Source organism: Alosa sapidissima, chromosome 10 (genome assembly GCF_018492685.1).
Source record: "Alosa sapidissima isolate fAloSap1 chromosome 10, fAloSap1.pri, whole genome shotgun sequence".
NCBI lineage: Eukaryota > Metazoa > Chordata > Actinopteri > Clupeiformes > Clupeidae > Alosa > Alosa sapidissima.
In genome coordinates this window covers 7268117-7287336 of record NC_055966.1, presented here as the reverse complement: position 1 = coordinate 7287336, position 19220 = coordinate 7268117, and the positions used below count along the sequence as shown (strand labels likewise).

Genomic DNA, 19220 nt, shown 5'->3' with positions numbered 1-19220 from the left:
ATAAATAGCATACAATTATAAAGCTTCTATAAAAATACGCTCCAAGCCTAATTGCTTTAATGAAAACCACACACTGCAGCATAACTAAACACTCAGCGAATGCTGAGCGTGTTTGTGTTTACGGCTCAGATAAACAAGGCACCCTGAATTTCAAACATCACTCACGTTCGAAAAAACTTCACTAAACATCCACCCAGCTGGGCTCGGCCAGAGGAGTTCTGTTTGTTGTTTTATACCAGGCTTCATTTTTTAGAACAGACATCTCTCAAAACAGCTCTCGCACCAAAAAATATTCGCTCAGCCACAACAAAGTGTCTGAGCCAGCAGCTTCCTCTGTTATCATTCTGAAACCAGAGTTGTTTATGAGCCCGGCGATACCAAATGTGTTACTAAGCACATTTTAGCCCTGCATAATGTTACAATGAAAGCAGTTGGTTAATTTTCCAAGCATGTGCTTCTTTCAGGAGCCAGAAATAAAAACGTGTTCATAAAAGGGACAAGTCGCTGGTGCCAGAACGCTGCATAATTACTAAACTATTTCCACGCTGAGAGCCTCGGAAGGCACCGCTACGGCAGCGCTGATGTCATAGGCAGCCCGCACTGCCAAGACAGCCGTTGCTGTGCCCAAGTCAACCTTGGTATGTTTAATATCTGCCTCAAACAAGCCCAGAATAACAGCAAAAACAAACAGGGAGTCAGGTTGTGCACCGGCAGGCTGTGAGCTAAGGCTCTATACCCCTCCTCATTTTTCAGGCCTTTTTTGTATAGAGCCTCTGAGCAAGGAAAACAAAAGGCCCTTTTTTGGGAGACAGGTTGACCTGCAGAGAGGTAATCGGTTGCAGCTATTTTTCGGGCACACAGGGCGCTGGAATGGGGCATCCTGCAGCAGCCCGAAGAGGCCAGAGCACAGCCCCACTATCCAGAAGAGGCATTCTGCAGCAGCCTGAAGAGGCCAGAGCACAGCCCCACTATCCAGAAGAGGCCAGAGCACAGCCCCACTATCCAGAAGAGCACTCGTCCTGAACTCTCCTGTGCTGCTGCGACTGGGGATGCGTTTAACGAGCGGAGCGTCTGCTCATCGTCCTCATCTTCCCGTCTCGTTAAGGTCCTTTCTTGCGGCTGTTTATTACGTGACTCTCCGAGGATCAAACGCGGGCTTGCAAAACAATTAAGGCAGCCCCCCTCCACAAGAAAAAGGAGCAACACAACAATTAGGTCTCTTTTTTTTCCACATTCGGTCTGGAGTGCAAAACCACAAGAAAGCTCTCTTGTGTTTACGGTACAGTAGCTGCTAGAGCCTTAAAATGTGAATAATGCGCTATAAATCGGGCTTGGGGGATAAATCTGATATTTAAGGTATTCATGCAGAAAATCCCTCTTTGCTAAATGTGCTTTGCCCCTACACTGCGCTAAACGCTAAACAGAGGAAAGCTTTCTCATACTCTCGCTACAAACAACAACAAGGCACTACTGCCACTGGACCAGTCCAAACACCTCGAACACTCTAAACAAAAACGGACAACGAGACATCAAATACAGGAGACAAAAAAATCTATAGTGTTCTCGTATTACATTCTTAGGGATTTAGTGAGCTAGTGGGCGAGTGGGAGAATGGACAGAAATAACATTACAGCATATAATAGAGTAACACACTAGCTCAGTGGATTATGCGTTTCCTTTAAGTGGAAAACATCCTTGTTACTCATCACTTACACTGACTAGACAGTGGCAGTGAGGTTTATGACTAGCACTGAGGCAGCGAGTAAGCACATCCTCCAAAAAAAGTGGAGAAGAAAGAGGGTGCGGGAGTAGAGAGAAAACATTATTTAAGAATACGTGCAAACAGTGTGAGAAAAGGCATAGTGAGAGGGAGAGAGAGAGGGAGGAGGAGGGGGGGGTGAGTGGAGGATGAGTAAAAGAATGAAAAAGAAAAGAAAGAACAAGAGGAAGAGAACGCAAGAGAGAGAATGAAAAGACGACAGAGGAGAGAGAAAATAAAAAGAAAGAGAGTTCCTGATTTAGAACAGAGTGGCTCCAGCTCTTCAGATGTCTCCATCAGCTAACCGCAACCTCAGCCCAAACATGTGAAGCATTTGGACTAGCCTGGCACAGCCTCCATCCCCCCCCTCCTGCTAATAACTGCAATGTGTTACAATAAAGCAATCCACACTGTCTGTCTGTCTGCCTGCCTGCCAGTCAGTCCCACACACACACACACACACACACACAAACAATCAGTGGACAGGGGGGAAAATTCAAAACTCGTATCCAAAACCACAGCCTTTAATAGGAACCACTCATTAATTTCTAATACGCTAGCGTTTAGCGTTCCTGAGCGGGAAGTGAGCCTGACGCATCTGTGTGCCTTTTAAGGCCTCAGTAATGTGTTCCCTGAAACACTGGAGGACACATTCGCAGTATGGCTTAAAATGGGAGAGGTGGTTAGACATGAATTTTAATGCACAAGATCGACGCTTTGGATTTTCGCGGCACAGAACAGGTGTTCATGTCATCTCTCCACCACGTCAAAGTTGACGCCCACGACGCAGTCCAAACCAACCGTAATCTCGTTTGGGTTTCCCCCCCAGCTCCGTGCTGAACTCATCCGTCAACCTGAGGTCTTCTCAGTCATACCCACACTGACGCACAGAAGCCACTGATGACTGACAGACGCCATCTTTCTTCGGCACTCGCGTGTGTTTGCGTGTGTGTGTGGGGGCTGAGAGTTTGGTGCATGTGTGACAACAACCCCCACCACCCTCCTCCTCCGACGTCCACACTCGTCCAGCGCTGTGACGGACAGGCGCAGATACGTGCGGCGAAGGCTGGAGTCGCGCTCTGCAGCGGCGGGACGCTGCAGCTATTTTGACAGCTTAATTGCACATGGGAGTTGCAGCTGCTGTTTTGCCGGAGATTCCGTGAGTTCCTCGGCGACCGGCCTGTAGTTACGCCGCAACTGTAAACAAAGAGGGATCTACCTGGATCAGACGCGAGCAATTACCTGACCGTGCGTGGGGGCTATAGGGATGACATGACATGAGGTTTACAGTAAGAGGGGCTCTGTGAAGTGTGAGCACTCCTTGAGAGGAGAGGGCCTCTCTCCAGTATGAGGGGAACAATGAACATGATGCCAGTCTTAAGCCCAGGACACAACACAAGAAAAAGGTCTGTGTCAAGAAATGTTCTAAGCCACTAACCAGGACTGTCAGGCAAAAGTGATATTGTATCTCAATGGGACCTTCCCGGATAAATAAATACAAAACAAAACAAAGCTGTTAAAGTTTAAAAAAAAATGACAAAAATATTTTCTATTTTTTTACTTGAACAGCTTTGTCCACGCCTGAGAACTTTAAGCCATGTAAATATCCATCCTCTCAGCCTCTTTCATAATGCTGTTGTCAACTACACCTCTCGAAAGGCAGGCTGGTATTGAAAAGCTCTCCAGACTCAGTCATACGAGTGAGGAAAGAGAAACGGAAGTGCTGCCAGTTTTAAAGTAGTAACGATTATCTTTCCAGAAACATCTCTCAGTAAGTAAGTTCTAAAGAGGTATCAGTCAACATTCAAAGGCCAGGAGCCAAACACCTGATAGGCCACCTTGACTAACACGACTTCAGCTACCGCACAAACACATCCATCTTTGAAGTAGAGTAGCCTTTTCCGTCGGCACAACAGGGGTTGGCATGACTACTGTCCTGCATTTAATAACCGCTGGATGATTCATCTCCAGTGTTAAGGCCAGGGGGGGGGGGGGGGGGGGGGCTCACACAAGGAGACGCCAGGGTTTGCTTCCCGCCTCTGCTGAACACCCAACTCACTGTCAGCTGGAAATTATAAGCGTCTCAAAGTTTAGCAAAAGATTTAAGCAATTACAATGTAATTATAACACATGTACGTTCTTATCACGCCGGTCACTTGAAGAAGCAATGTGGTAAATCTCAAGCAGGCGATACACTTCTCCAAGCCTACAATGTTTATTATCTTTTCAGCTAACCATATGCTTTAGCAATCCCTTTTTTCTCCCTCTCTCTCTTTCTCTCTCCATCCCTCCCTCCCTCTCTCTCTCCCTCCCTCTCCATCCACCCCCCACCACCACGAAGAGTGACATGTCGAGCAATTATTCCCACTGCATTCTTCCCTTCTTAGGCGCACATCACAGAGCTCGGCTGCTGGGACGGATAAAAGCAAACACACATCTCGCTCCAGCGCGCCCCCCAGCAAGTGGAGCCCATTTCCATTTCAACAACACACCAGAACAGGCCGGCCCCAACAAATAAGCCCGAGCCGAGGAGCCGCGTCCTGGCGAAGGTAAATCCTTCCACCTCTGTTCACAGTTAGTGTTAAAGTAATCAGTGTTTTCCAACCTTCCGACCACTTGGGTGTAAATAGACGTTAAGATAAACCCATGTGAGAGAAATAAAAAAAAAAATTTAAAAAACGTGGCCACCGGCGAGCCGCGCTGATCACGGAGTAAACTACCGGATCGGCCTCCGAGAAGAAAATCTCGCACTTGTGAAAGATGGCGGGTGGCGCGGGGAGCCGCAACAGTCACATCCCATCAGAGCTGTTTGACAAGAGGGGAAGGGACGAGAAAAAAGACGGCTGCAGGGAGAAACGGCTACATATGACTTCAGTCCCGCCGCTCCGACTAGAAAGGTGGAATTATGCGGCGGGTCAGCGGGGTGAGGGTCTGCTTAATGGAGTACACCAACCTAAACGAACGCCGGACCACCCACACGCTTCGCAACCCAGAGCCACTCCGGGAGCCTTCAAGGGCACCCAAGAGGGGGAGGGGGGGGGGAGAAAAAAGGACCACAGTTACCATGTTACACATGAAACAGAGTTGCGTTCAAGAAAAAAAAAAACATACCAATACCACACACACACACACACACACACACACACACACACACACACACACACACACACAAGCCCCACTCTGCTCAGTTCCCCTTTGCTCTCGGCAGTAGTTAAAACACACTGTGAAGTTTTATCATGTTCTACTGAAACAGTTTACCGAGCACTTTAAGAGTATTTGTAAAATCACCTGCAAAACCCGTCTTTGAAATACAAACCCAGTCTCCATCATACTCCAGTGCTCTAATTTGCACATGAGGGCACAGGGTGTATTTCAACATGGCGCTTAAAGCGGAGCTGTCTCTAGACGTTGTTCTAGATCCATCCATTAGATAACTCCATTACTCTTTTGGACCGTATATCCAACACATCATCTGTGGAGCGCACACGGCTTCCCTTCCTTCCATCCAATCAGCACTAATAATAAACCCAGGCTAATCCTCGCCAGGGCTAACCACCATCATTTAAACATTTCATTACGCAGGGAAGAGAGAAAGCCTCAAGATTATTGGAGAGCTTTCATCCTACCATTAGCAGTAGCATGTATCTGGGGCTGCTGGCGGGGGTGGTGATGAGGGGGGGTAGAAATAGCTGTGATTGGGAGGAGGCATCCTGTCCGGATTGCCCCTAAGGGTGGGTAGGGAGATGTGTGTGTGTGTGTGTGGGGGTGGGTGGTGGGAGGCTAATCGCTGACCTGTCTGTCCGTTCGAGGTGCACTGATCAGCAGCTGAGTCAGGCCGGCCTGGTAGCATCTGGGTTTTTACTGGTCCTCCACGCTGCTTCCTGTGTCTGGGGGAAGCCACGGCAGCTGCTGCTCATGGTGATGATGATGATGATGATGATGATGACGCTGCTGCTGCCCTTGCTGTTTTTGCTTCTAGAGCAGGCAGGCATATTTGCAGCACATTACACCGGGTTAATGGCACGTTTTTTGAGGGGGGGCAGCAGAACAGAACCAGCTCCTGATGTTTAAGGGAACGACCAGACAGACTCCTGTTCTGGGGGTCAAATGGAAAACAGGTCCCAGCTCTCTCTGGAGCTGCTGAGAGGGCCTATTAAAGCGTCTTTAGGGCATTGCTCAGAGTCACTGAGTCACTGAGTCACTCAGGGCAGACGCCTGGCGGCACGTTCACCCGAGCAACGCTGAGGCGGGCACAATCAATTCCCGTTAGCACAGAACCAGGGTGGGGAGGGAGGTGGTGGTGGTGGTGGTGGTGGTGGGTGGGGGTGCGGTCAGGAGGCTGTGGTCTTTACTGCGGTCAGGTCTGGTGAGCCCTGGGCTATGAGCACATGGAGAGGGGGGGAAGACAGGGGCCATGAGGAGTGCACAGGACTAACAGGGCGCCTGCTTTATGGGCCCTTGGGAGAGGTTAGACTCGCAGTGGTGACCGACGCACATGGGAGAAGGGACTGGACAGACTGCCAGGCCAGAGACCACAACGTCTGGTGATGACTATGAGGACGGCTATCCCTGTGACAAAGTCCTAGGCTCCTTCGGTCATCGCTCAGGCATCACAGTGGTGTGACTGCTTTTGAAAAAAAAAAAAAAGCACCCGCCATAAAACTAGTAGTCGCTAATTACGGATGGCTGCGAATGAAATATCGCCTGTGTTCGCATTTCAACAATGACACAATGGCCTCGCTCGCAACATGCATAATTGGCGGGAAAACCAAGCGGCGTACATGGCTTCGGGGGAAGCTGTGGCCGCCAGGCACCTCATCCATCAGCACACGCAGGCCTTCCAGTAGCGCCAGCAGTCTGCTACAGTGTGTGTGCTAAATCCATAAAGTTATGCTTCTGGAAACCACCAATATGAATTCGGCGGCAAATCACTTTCCGTTGCCCAGAGTGACACACTGTGTGAGAGTTCAAGGGCAGAGTGGAAGCGTTTTAAAAAGAGCAGAGCAACATGGAACCGGTGGTGCGGTGGTAACAGGAGAATACCCCTGACTCTTCGGGTTTCTCTCTCTTTCTCTCTCTCGTTGAGCGGGGGCAGGGAGACAAGACGTGTGTGTGTGTGTGTGTGTGTGTGTGTGTGTGTGTGTGTGTAACATTTAAGTTGCTTTTGTCCTTGAAATAGGAAAGTTCACCTCGCGGTCAAGCCTGGTGGTGTGACCAGGGGGTCCAGGAATGACGGGCTACAGACACCTCTGCTTATAACACACGACTTGGGTCAACAAACACCACATCACCGCCAATCACCACCGCCACCTCCCAGCGCCTGCAGCTACCAAACAACGGGCCTCAAAGTAAGCAGCCGACCATCTTGATAGCACCCGAAAACACAACGACAGACTCAGCCTCTCGCTGCCACTGTTGTTAATGGCAGTCCGTCCTCATCTGACTGAACTAAACCTTAAAGCAAACATGGCCATTACACCTTCCCTACACTACTCGACCCCTCCACCTGCACCTCCTCCTCCATCTCCTCCTCCTCCTCACCTCCTCCTGGTCCTGTTGCTGCTTCTTTAATGAGCTGGCTGTGAAAATATACAGCGGTGTGTTTGTGCAAGGAGTCGGTGCGGCGCAAGAGGAGGAGGAGGAGGAGGAGGCAGGGAGAGGCACAGAGATGAAACAAACAGAGGCCGCGGTTCTGTGACAGCCTTACCTCAGGGCCAGCTAAGCAGTGTAAACATCTCACAATGCCAGCTCTCACACACACAGGCGCGTGCACACAAACACACACGGACACACACACGGACACACCCACGGACACACCCACGGACACACCCACGGACACACACACACACACACACACACACAAATTCGCTCATCCACAAACCACATGCTGGAATTTTATTACAACTCCTTTATATTTTCTACACCTACATCAGAAACAACAACACTACCAACAGCTTCCAGCCTGTGAATCAGAATCAGTATCAGTATCAGTACCAGTACTGTGTGTGTGTGTGTGTGTGTGTATGTATGTGTATGTGTGTGTGTGTGTGTGTGTGTGTGTGTGTGTGTACATCAGCTCTGTGTCTCTGCCCCTGGAGAAGCGGTGCTCTAATGGCAGGCCGAGTGGCCCACATGATCACATGGATTTCAGGGAGGAATCTCTGTAAGCCATTTGCTCGGTGCAAGCTGGCAAATCAAAGGGCAGATTTCCGGACAGCGTCGGGACACAGATTATCCCGTTTGTGCAATCTGATTGCTAACCCCCCCAGCGGCTGTTTTCTCTTACTAGCTCAGCGTCTTTCCGTTTGGAATCTTTCCCCGCTTTTCCTCTCTCTGCGCCCACATACGGATCTAGCTTATCTCTTTTTTTGTTGATTTCTTTTGTTGTTTGTTTTTGTTTTGTTCTTGTTAACTCTTATTTGGTGTTACACAGAGAATTCAAATGGAGGGGTTTAGCCCAATTATGAGAGAATGCAGCCTGGAAGAAGTGAGTAAGCTGATTCAGCGCAGAGAAGAGAGGGTGAGGGAGGCTTCATGTCTAAAAGAGGCTCATTTCTGGTAAACGATCTGCTTTGACAGACAGAAGTGCTGAGAAGCTTCTCGAAAGCCTCAGGACAACTAGTTAGAGGTTTTTGAGTCGGGGGCAGAATGAGGGGACAGGCCAGGTCAGGCCAGGCTTCTGTTTTACGTGAATGAGGGGAGGGGGGGGGGGGGGTTTGTTGGGGGGGAATCACTGTGAGATATCTAGAGATATCTGTGATTACAACACGCTGCAAGCATAGTGGAAAACCATCCTGGGAAACCCTTGGAGAAATAATTTCCAGTACTAGCGCAGCTCGAGCCAATGAGAGAACAGACTGGAGTGGGCCAAACCACCAGTAACAACATGACTACAAGAGAGGGCTGTCTGTACCATTACCGTGGTAACACTTTGATGAGTGACATCATAATGCCTTTAGACATATTCAAAATATTTTTTTTTTATTTTTTTTAAACCTTCCTTGTTCCACTTGATGCGTTCAGAGTTCACACAACCAATTCCTGACCAATAAATGACCTGTTTGATAATGGCATGATTCACAACGCTGTCGAAAACAAGCCATGACTCATCAAGAGTCCTGCCTCCTTTACCAGCACCATAAAATGAATGAAAATAATAATAATTTGGTGGGAACCATGGAGAGAGGGGGGATGCCAAAGAACAGCCTGGCCTAACAGGGACTTCCCCCTGACCAAATGCGGGGCGACGCATCCGCCCTCTCTCCCCCTGTGGAGCGGGTGGCAGGGAAGCCAGTAATCAGCAGCTTGAGGAGAGGCCACATCAGGAGCTCAGGAGCTCAGCAGCCCAGCAGCGCTGCCAGGACGCTGGGGAGGACCGCTGGATCCTGTGGCCGCCTGCCTTCCATCCGTCCAGCTTGCGTGCCCGCGTGCCCGCATGCCTGCCTTCCTTGCGAGTTTGCTCGCCTGCAGGTACTTTTCCCATCACAGCGGTCTTCACACCTCGCCCTCTGACATCTGGCCAGGGGTGTTTTCAGAAAAGGCCCTGGCAAAAAGCTGCCACCAGAGCTGCGAGTTGTGAACTCTTCAATTAAACTGTCAGGGAGAGCCATGGCACTGGCAGATACACATAAAAGGAGATGGTTTACAGTCAATCCACCACAAGTCCAAGTCTTCTTTTTCACTGCCACTGCTTCTGCTGTTGTTAGCTGCTTCCTCTGACCTTCTGTCTGTCTGTCTGGGTGTTGTCTCCCTGCTTTTAATCAAGTGACACGAGTACACCATATGTGTTTAGCTCACCCCCTGTGAGGCTTCTTTTTTGCCTTGGTTTTATTAAAACCCATATAGTTGCTACTGACCAAAACCGTCTTGAGTTTTAATTCAGCCTCAGAATAGATAGACACGCACAACACATGGGTTTCCAAGGTTAGACTCTCTCTCTCTCTCATCTAAGACTCATCGAAATGGACTTGTTTGTTTGTTTCACAGTTGGCACTAATTTGTTCACAGGCCCGGAAATGGGTCAGTTTGACGAGCAGCAGAACTCCCTAATCCACTTCTCCAGAGTTGGAACCACGGGAGAGAACTTCAGTCAAACTAACCAACTCCAGATATCATACAGACAGCCTAATATACTCCATGACGTCCTCGAAGGGTTTGTGTACATATTTGGTTCCAGTTGGGAGAGACCATCAAACCACTGTTTATGTAGATACTTTCATTGAGACATGCAGTGTAGTTCTCCCAGGCTGGGATCTGGTGCCCATAGGAGTTCATTGTGAATCAGAGGAGAAGGAAGCCCCTCCAGGACTGGACGCTCTTCCAAAAGAACAGAAGGAAGCAGCGCAGGATGGACACAGTGGCCACGGCAACCACAAAAAGAACCAAATAAACATTCACATGCTTGTGAATGTCATTCGCCATTCAGAAATCACTGCTAGTGGAAATGATACCCTCTTCCGCAGAATACACTCACGCGCGCGCGCGCGCTCGCGCTCACACTCACTCACTCACTCACACACACACACACACACACACACACACACACACACACACACACACACACACACACACACACACACACACACACACACACACGTGTACACACACACACACACACACGTACACACACACACACACGTACATAGGTTGAGCTACTTCCTGAACTGGCTGAAGAACCAGACAACCCATCACGCTCTTCTGTAACCCAAAGCGCCCACTGTCAAACAAACAGCGTTCCTCACAGTAGTTTGTTAAACAAACAACGAGAAGTCGACAACCCTCTTGTTTTGTATTCTATTTTTAAGGGCCGTCATCATCATATTTCTAGCAGCTGAAAAAGTTGCTCATTACACCCATTTAAGACAATTACACTGTCAGCGGGAGTGGTAATCTTAAACGGCAACTTGTCTCCATTCCCAGCAGCGCTGGAAAGTATAATTGTCTGTTCGGTGCAGAGTTTGGCAAATGGGCACTGGAAGTCATTTGAATATCCTAATATCACAGAGAGTTTCCTCTCCCTCAGGGGTAGACTGAAACATTATGAGCTCTGCAGCCACCCCACCCCACCCCACTCCTCCTCTTGAATATCACTCAAATTACAGGATTCTTAATGAACTTCAAAAGGCCTGCGGATGTTTTTGCAGGCGAGTGTTCGGCCTTTAACTGTAATTTGTGAAAACAAACCATATTAATGACATCATTAATCATTTCCACACGCTCCTCCTATGAGGGCTACCAGCTAACTTTTCCTGTGAGGTTTCTGTGTAAATTCGCAGTGCGGGGTCCAACATCAAGACTAAAGACAATAAACCGATGGCAAAGTTTTCCATCATAACAACTGATTCACGCTGAGGTCATTATTGTGCTTCGGACTTGAGGTTATAATAAATTGGCTCCTGCACGCACTCGTAAGCACCAATCCCAGTGACTTATAAAACATAGGTTTATTTATGGAGGGAGTGTGGTGTCGGCTTATGATCTTATACAATCAGTCATCAGAAATCGGCCCGCAGTCGGAGGCTTAGCTGGATTTCACACACTCGCTCCTAAAGTGCAACAGCGTTCTTTGAAACTGATTAGCTCCAACACCTTTATCCGGTAAGTGTGATAAATAGCTGTTAGGTTTCACAAATCACAGGAGGTCTCACGCGCACCCACACATACACACACACACAGACAGACACACACACACACCTTCTTGGCTTCTGAGGTGATGGTACGCAAAGAGCGCAACACTGCCTCCTGCTCAGGAGTGTATGGGGGTTAGGAGGGGTTATGAGCAGGGGGTGCAGAAGCGGCTCATTTAAATTCCTCCAGCTATGACTTCTGTTGTCGCTCTGGCCACGCTCCAAATTGCGTCTCTCGGGGTGCGTGCATTCCACCCAATAATTTGTCCAAACGTCATTTCAATTTCTTCCCCTTAACAATTCTCTTTTGACCAGAGACCCTGTGCTTGAAGCACATCTGTAACAAATACTTGTTTTGAGAGGGCGCTTACACCGGAGCCGAGTGACCTTAAGCTGTGCAAGGCAGCTCGACAGGAACAAAACTCAGACATTTCCATGCGCGCAGGGAGCAGGGAGGGCGGGAAACCTGATCGCTCCCGCAGTAGCCTTCTGCAACGGCATGATATTTACCATTATTTCTGGACGGGCTCAAAAACTCATGTGTTACAAATCTTTCTCGTGGCAGTCTGGGTAATTAGCTGTAATTGACTTCCTCTCGAAATGCGTTTCTGCCGGGCCATGTGGCCTTGGGTCCACCACCTTCCTCTCCCGGGGGCTGCTCTGGGCTGAGCTCCGTGTCGGCCCAGCACCATGGGTGGCATCGGTGCTAACCAGACCAGACCAGCAACGTAAGGCCGGTCTCTTCCGCACAAATAAATGCTTCTTCAGAGCTGTCTTTCATGCAAGCCATTTTCCGATATGAAAACATTTATGATCCCAAACCCAAATAAAATAATATAAATATTTCTCCCCGCCGTAATGGCTTTCAGATTCCAGCGGACGGTTTTGGTGGCATGAGCGCCGGGAATGTCGCCTTCCCTCTGGTGGGCCGCGCGTTGAGCTGCTGCAGCTGGAGTTGATCCGGCCGCCTCTAAAGTGACTGACGATGTGTACTCTGAAGCAACTGATGCCTGCACGAGGACGAAAAAAAATCTCAAAGGGGACCAAACTCATGAAAAGCTTCTGAAATTGCACTCCACAAAGCGCCACACTGTTTCGCTTGCCTTCTTTATGGTCCGCCATAGAGTAAACGTTCTCAAACATTTTGACTAGGTACACACAGACATATACACTAACGCAGTTTGAGGAAATGTGTATCATTTCCTGTGGGCTTAATTAGGTTTTATCTAATGCACTGAGTTTAAGTAACCTAGAATTGGCACAAGAATGTGCTGCGTGTGATTCCAGCTCACATCAGCGCTGTGATTACAAGAGAAATCTAACGTCGTCAGACATCAGAACCGACTTGTTTTTCCGGAGATCACTAGCGTAGCGATGGGGGTCACACTTCTGTGATAGCGGCAGCAGCAGCGCACTTGTGTACAACAAAAATAGACGACTTATTAATCATGGCGCTTGGCTTTGCAGTGAAATGTGACTCGCTCTGAAGCAACAGCAGCAGCAGGCCTTCTTTCTGACCTTAAATTAAAAGAGCGTTTGCAAAAGTGGCTCGTTCCCGTCACAAACCCTTTCATCCTCCAATGTGCTCCTCGTTGGAAAACTTCTTTTAAAGTCGGTGACGCCAGTGTCTGCCTCTCTTTTTATTTTTTATATTTTTATTTTTGATTCCCCATGGGTTATTCTCTTCTACTTTTTTTTTTCAAATGCACAGATCAAAAATCCCAAAAGCACAGCAAGGAGGAGGCATGACATCATGTTCCGTCAATGCATCCTTGATTTATTTACTTTCTGGTCTCCTTGTTGTGTTTGCTTATGAGCGCACCCTCATCAAAAGCTGCGAGGAGCTGAGGGTGCGACAATCCGGAGGCAATGGAGAAGATCAAGGAGTGTGCTACTAAAGGCATGTAGCGCTAATGAACCCTGAAGCCATGTCTGGAAAGAATGTCACCACATAATAATGGAAGCCTGAAGTCGAGCATAATAACACTGTACACTTGGGAAGTGAGTGCTGTGGTGTGCTGTGGTGTGCTGTGGTGTACTGTCCTGTGGTTCAGATCAGCTTTGATTCCTCTCTCTCCATCTCTCTCTCCATCTCTCCCTCTCCCTCTCTCCCTCTCCCTCTCTCCCTCTCCCTCTCTCTCAGGATGAGTATTGGTTTTAGGGGTCTGCAGAGAGCCGTTTGGTAGCAACACCCGTCCTATGATGATGATAGAACCCAGGCTGCGAGCCTGAGACTGGGCCAAGTCAGAATGGAGCAAAGACATCAACTCAACCAGAGGGTGGATTAGAGAGGATAATGGGGGGGGACAATGGGCTCCAAAATTAAACAATAAACACTATGACTCTTTCACGGAACAATAAAGGAAAAAAGTGTCGAATTAAGGATGTGATCCTTCACTATAGAGTCAGTAACCCACTTCAGAGCTTACAAAACACCCTTCACTTGAAGAAGTCTACCACATAAATTCTAATGTACATACTTTCTACATTATTCTGATGTGTTCTGAACTGACATTACCACCAACCAACCACATCATCAAGACAAGCCATAGTGGAAAAAAAATCCCATGGGAACAGTATTTACTGGGACAGACACAGACATTCTTCCTTCTTGTTATGCCTTATGGAGGTATTAAATAGACCTAGCAAGAGTGACGAACTACCTTCCATTCAATGGCTAATGGTATGATGATAGCTACTCCAGCCAATCCCCAGAGCAGCAACGGCCACATGAACAGTGGCCGCCACAACCAAAACCAATCACAGACTCGCAACACATGACTAACATGAGCCAATGGAAGACAACCACTCTGACACCACAATAGCTGTCTGCTAATGGTGACCCTCTAAAGCCCGACCCCACCAGTGTGTCTTAGCACTCACCTGAGCACCGTCCTTCAGCTTCAGGATGCACTCCATGGTGTTGATGGTGATGACCACTGGCTCAGAGCCAAGCTTTGTCCATGGCACGTGAATGCGCAGCTCATGGATGTGACCGCTCAGGAAGGTGAAAGGCAACTTCAGCTCCTGCGGGCAAGCAACAAGTGAAGAAAGAATAAGACATGGTTAGAGGAAGATTCACTTTCACAGTTCTCTGAACTGAGGGGGGATAGGAGCACTCAAAGCAGAATAAAGAAAAACAGTTATTTGGGAAACGTCCTTGTTTTCGTACTGTGGTCTTACGCATGAGGAGCACCAAAAACAAACTCATCACTAGTTAATGTAAATTGGGCTGCACTGATAGGGATTAAAGGGAAAGAAAAACACCAAAAGAAAAAGAAACAACAAAAGAAGATTTACACTAAGACCCTGAAGCTCTTTCTCTCTCTCTCTCTCTCTCTCTCTCTCTCTCTCTCTAGCGTTATGCATCACAGACTTCTTCCATGGTGTTTTGTGTGAGAGGAGGCATCATGAAGCCAAACTCCCCACGCAGTTCTGAATGCCCCCCCCCACCACCACTCTAGCCAAAAGCTAATAATTACATTTTTGAGGAGTAGCTATCGTAGATTTATGGCCTGCCTTTTCAAGAGAACAACGGATCGTCTCTAATTATTTCTGCACAGATTACCCAGCGCGTCCAAATTCAATCCGCCACAAGGGGAAACTACTCAAGTAGCCTGGTTAGGAAACCATTCCGCTGGGACGTTGGAGAGATCACCCCGTTTTTGCGGCCAATCTCCAATAAAGCTCGTTCCATTTCCCACTGGAGGGGTTGATGCAAGCTGACTCCAATCAGCACTTCCAGTGTGGCCCTTTTTGTAAGGTGGTGTTTATGTCTGCGCTTCAGCAACACTCGTGAGCCACTCTCAGCAAAAGGAAACACTCTCAGAAACATGGCAGACTGATTCGATCCAGATACGTGAAGGCACACTGTGCCCCCAGAATAACAAAGCAAATGCACCCATTAATCCGTCCCAGTGTGAAACAAAGTCGGCTGACAGATAAAACGCTGAGGAGAAATCTGACTGTGGTTAGCCAAGTCCGCCTCTGGTTGAGGACTGCAGTAGTGTCTTTGAACACCAACAATAGCTACTTCTGCAGCGAGTATATATGACTATTCCCTATTAGTGTTCCCCGGAGCTATGGACGGTTCTGGGTATTTTTTGGAAGATCAAGCAGTGGCCGTGAAAAAAGGCTGTGACCACTGACAAGCTAAACAGGCCTTCAAGCTCCTAAGTGTCATGTGTCGAGGCATCCATGATCATTTTTAGTAAAATCAGATGCCCTTCTGGAGAAGACATGTGTTTGTGAGCATTCACACTCATATTCTGGTGGGTTGAAGGATGATAAAAGACCTCAACAAGAACTTGAAACATTATTATAAACCTGAGACAGATTAGACACACCCTGACAAACTTAACTATCATCTTGCATTTTGCTTTTGACAGCAATGTCCATTGCTGCCATGCTGTGACCGAATCACTGGTTTTGAGGTTGCATTATGTACCCAGTATGACATCTGAGAATGGCTGAAAGTAACACAGTGGTCAAAGTGACAATCTTGTGTTCAGTCCATGAAATTACACATTTACATTCAAATAGACTGATGTATGGAAGGAATAGTATTGTTGATAGTCCAAGGGTGTTTATACCAAACTAGCTGAGTAACATCTGCTACTTTTCATAGCAGCACAGGTCTAAGGAATGGTCTGTGTAGCCTGCTGCACCTAGCCTGTAGCTTTAAGGCAAAAAATAATACCTGGTATGGGCATTTAGTTCCCTGGCAAACTGACTTAGTGATTTCATTTAGCAAACTGATTTTCCGCATTCACTATGCTGTATCATACTCTTTAAACAAGGGTGTTATTTGACATGATATGACTTTGGATCAAATAGAGCCACAGAATCACAATGACGTGTCCACATAAAATAGAAATGCTAGTGACACTACATATAGCTTAAGTTGCTCTTCATTCATTTTTTAATCAAGCCATTAGTCAGCTTCTGGTGTTCTCTGGATCCTGAAACACACTGAATGCACTTTGCTCTGCAAAAAATGCAAGCTGGTCCCACCTGTTTCAGTGGAATTTAGAAGAACTGCCTATTACCAATTATTTAATCCACTAAAAATGCAATGGAACATTCCAGTACAGATGGTGAGCTGTGTCCATTCAGGGGGACACAGCTCTCTCTCACACACACACACACATATTTTATTCTTCCCGAGGGAAATTTTAGAAATTCTTATTTTAATATACATTTAAATTTACATGTATTAATTTAGCAAACACTGTTATCCAAAGTGACTTAGGTACATATGTCAACAAGGGATTATGTTACAAGGGATTACATTGTCCCCGGAGCAACCTGGGATTAAGAGCCTTGCTCAAGGGCACAATGGTGGAAGGCGGGAATTGAACCCACAACTTTTCAGGCTACTGCACGCTAGCCCAGATCCTTAACCACTACATCAACACCGCCCCAGTATGGCCCACATATGGCTGCTTTGGAAAGTAAAAAGACAATGGCACACCAAGAGATGCAAACACACACATGCATACAACTTAAACAATTATACTATGATGTGCTCAGACTGCCCAGGAGTGTGCTATTGTGTGTACGAACATTTTGATGCCAGCTCTCTTATTCCTTGTACATGCTACCATAACATTTATTCATCTATGTCAGTGCTTTTTTAATCAGTGTGTGCCTCTCTGGGAATCTGTATAAACCAATGGCTAGTAATCACGCTCATGAAATACAGTATTTCCAGAGAGGGTTAAAGCGGAGCTAGTAATCAAGGATCTTTGGTATTTCCACCTCATCAATGTTGTGCTGTAATAGCACCTGGATCTACCAGCAGAGCTGCAGAACAACAGAATTCCTACCTGCTCCAGGACATCCAGCTTGAGGTCAAGCTTGCTGAGGACCACATCTCCCCCCCATAGGGACAGCTGCAGGTCCGAGGGCTTCAGGTTCTTGATGTAGCGGTTCACATAGCTCATCAAGAGCGGAGTGACGTAGGACTCCAACATCCTCAGCTCCTGTCAGCTGCAGTGCAAACATGGGACAGTGATGAGTCATAGCCCGGGCATGGGACAAGAGAAGAGTGAAAACATCCTGTGCACACACACACACACACAAACACACGTCCTGCTTGACAAACAGAACTTACAGAATGCTTTCAACAAAAATCTGTGGGCTTATGGTACAGATACATCTGTGAAGATACATTATAACTTTCCACAGAGAGAAAACCATTCAGCTCTTTGGAGATAGGCATCATGGGTGGTAGGACACCTCCAACCTCTATAGCTTACATTGAGAGAAGTGCATGACCACAAGCTGACAGGTAATTTTTCCTGATGACTAGAGTATAAAACAGAGACTAACATTCAAACATTGGTGGTACTACATCTGGACATACACCTACACATTTCTTAGCAATTCATAAAGGGTAATCCGTACCAAAACCAGTAGTATTCTATGCTCGAACCCTTATGGGGTGCCTGTTTACGAGCACTCAATGACACTGCTGTATCTTTGCTTCGCTGCTGACGACAACTACAATGCACTTTGGTTATGCAGTTGGATGTCTACTAAAGAGCAACACTCTGCAAATCAAATGTGTTCACATTAAGACGTAAGCAAGTTACAATGTTACTATACAATCGTGGCCTGAAACGTTATTTTATCGTTTTCACCGTTATCCCCTCAACGATAAATAGTTCGCCGATATGTTTGATTTTTCTGACAGAAACCAAAGCCATCTGGCAAGCTGCTTGACATCAAGTTGGCTAACTTGTTGTTTATCAATGCGTTCCGTCCAAAATGCACGAAACGTCCCCGCACATATATGTTTCAGACTACGACAGATGATGCTTCAAATTTCTCATATTGATAAGTTTAGACACTGTAGACTTACTTGAAATTACTTGTCAACACTGACAGTGCTGTCTAACTTGCTAAATTAGCTTACAAAATACCTAGCTTGCATGCTAGCAGTTTACATCCTTGGCAGGCATGATATCTGCTAGTAAAAATATCACGCCGGAGATCCCATCCCAAGCCCGTGTCATTCATGGAAGAAAATATCTCTTACTTCACTCCAGCTCTTTCGATTTGTTGCCACTATTCCAAACTGTCACATTGCTTTCGCTAGCTATCCACAAACATCAACATCATTCCTTCCATTTCTTCCGTATGCGCGTTGTAGCTTCCTGTATGAGGGTAACGTCATTTCCTATGGCGCAGCGCAACCTTGTATCGGTTTATTGAGGTAACATCTGGCAGAGACTATTTTTTTAACTGTTGCATAAATTGAAACAATTGTATCGCCAACATGTTGCGTCTATATCCTAAATTGAAATGTTTCAATTTAAGTGCGAAGTGAAGCACTAGGCTATATTAGGATAGCATAGCCTAACATTTAAAAAGAGAAATCATTTGTGCCTCAATTTGAAAATGGTAAATTTCCTACATGCAAACATTTTTCACAAACTTGCTATGGTAGCCTAATTATTATTTATAAAAATGAGATTGTGTAAAAAAAAAAAAAAACAAGTAGGTTGAACGATTGCATGAAACTGGACCTGACCGTCTAGCCGTTTGATTCTGACACTGAAAACCGAGAAAAAATGTGCATAATTGAAGCCGGGTGGTCTTTTTCAGTGTGACAGGCTATCAGCTCCTCTGGTCCCATCAAGATCGACCAACTTTACGGTTCACCTTTTTGAAACTCATTATGCCATTTCAAATCTAAAATGCATGTCCCATAAGCTACTGATGTAACCAACTTTAAAATTATTCCCTTTTTATTAGTATTCTCTTCTTTCCGGTTAAACTTGACATTTATGTGAAACCAAACATGGGGAAACGTTACAAAATACGCGTCA

The 19220-nt window shown here is 46.9% G+C and overlaps 1 protein-coding gene across 1 annotated transcript in view; it reads right to left on the bottom strand.

Annotated features, from left to right (window-relative positions):
- The window catches only part of LOC121720892 (vacuolar protein sorting-associated protein 13B-like), a 304282-nt gene extending 286906 nt beyond the window's left edge, over positions 1-17376 (bottom strand). Inside the window, exons 1-2 of the mRNA XM_042107363.1 lie at positions 17214-17376; positions 14269-14412 (exon numbers count right to left, since the gene is read on the bottom strand). Coding sequence (XP_041963297.1) covers positions 14269-14412; positions 17214-17360 — 291 coding nt within the window. The 5' untranslated portion in view covers positions 17361-17376. The remainder of the gene's footprint in view (positions 1-14268; positions 14413-17213) is intronic.
- Positions 17377-19220: the final 1844 nt, after the last annotated feature.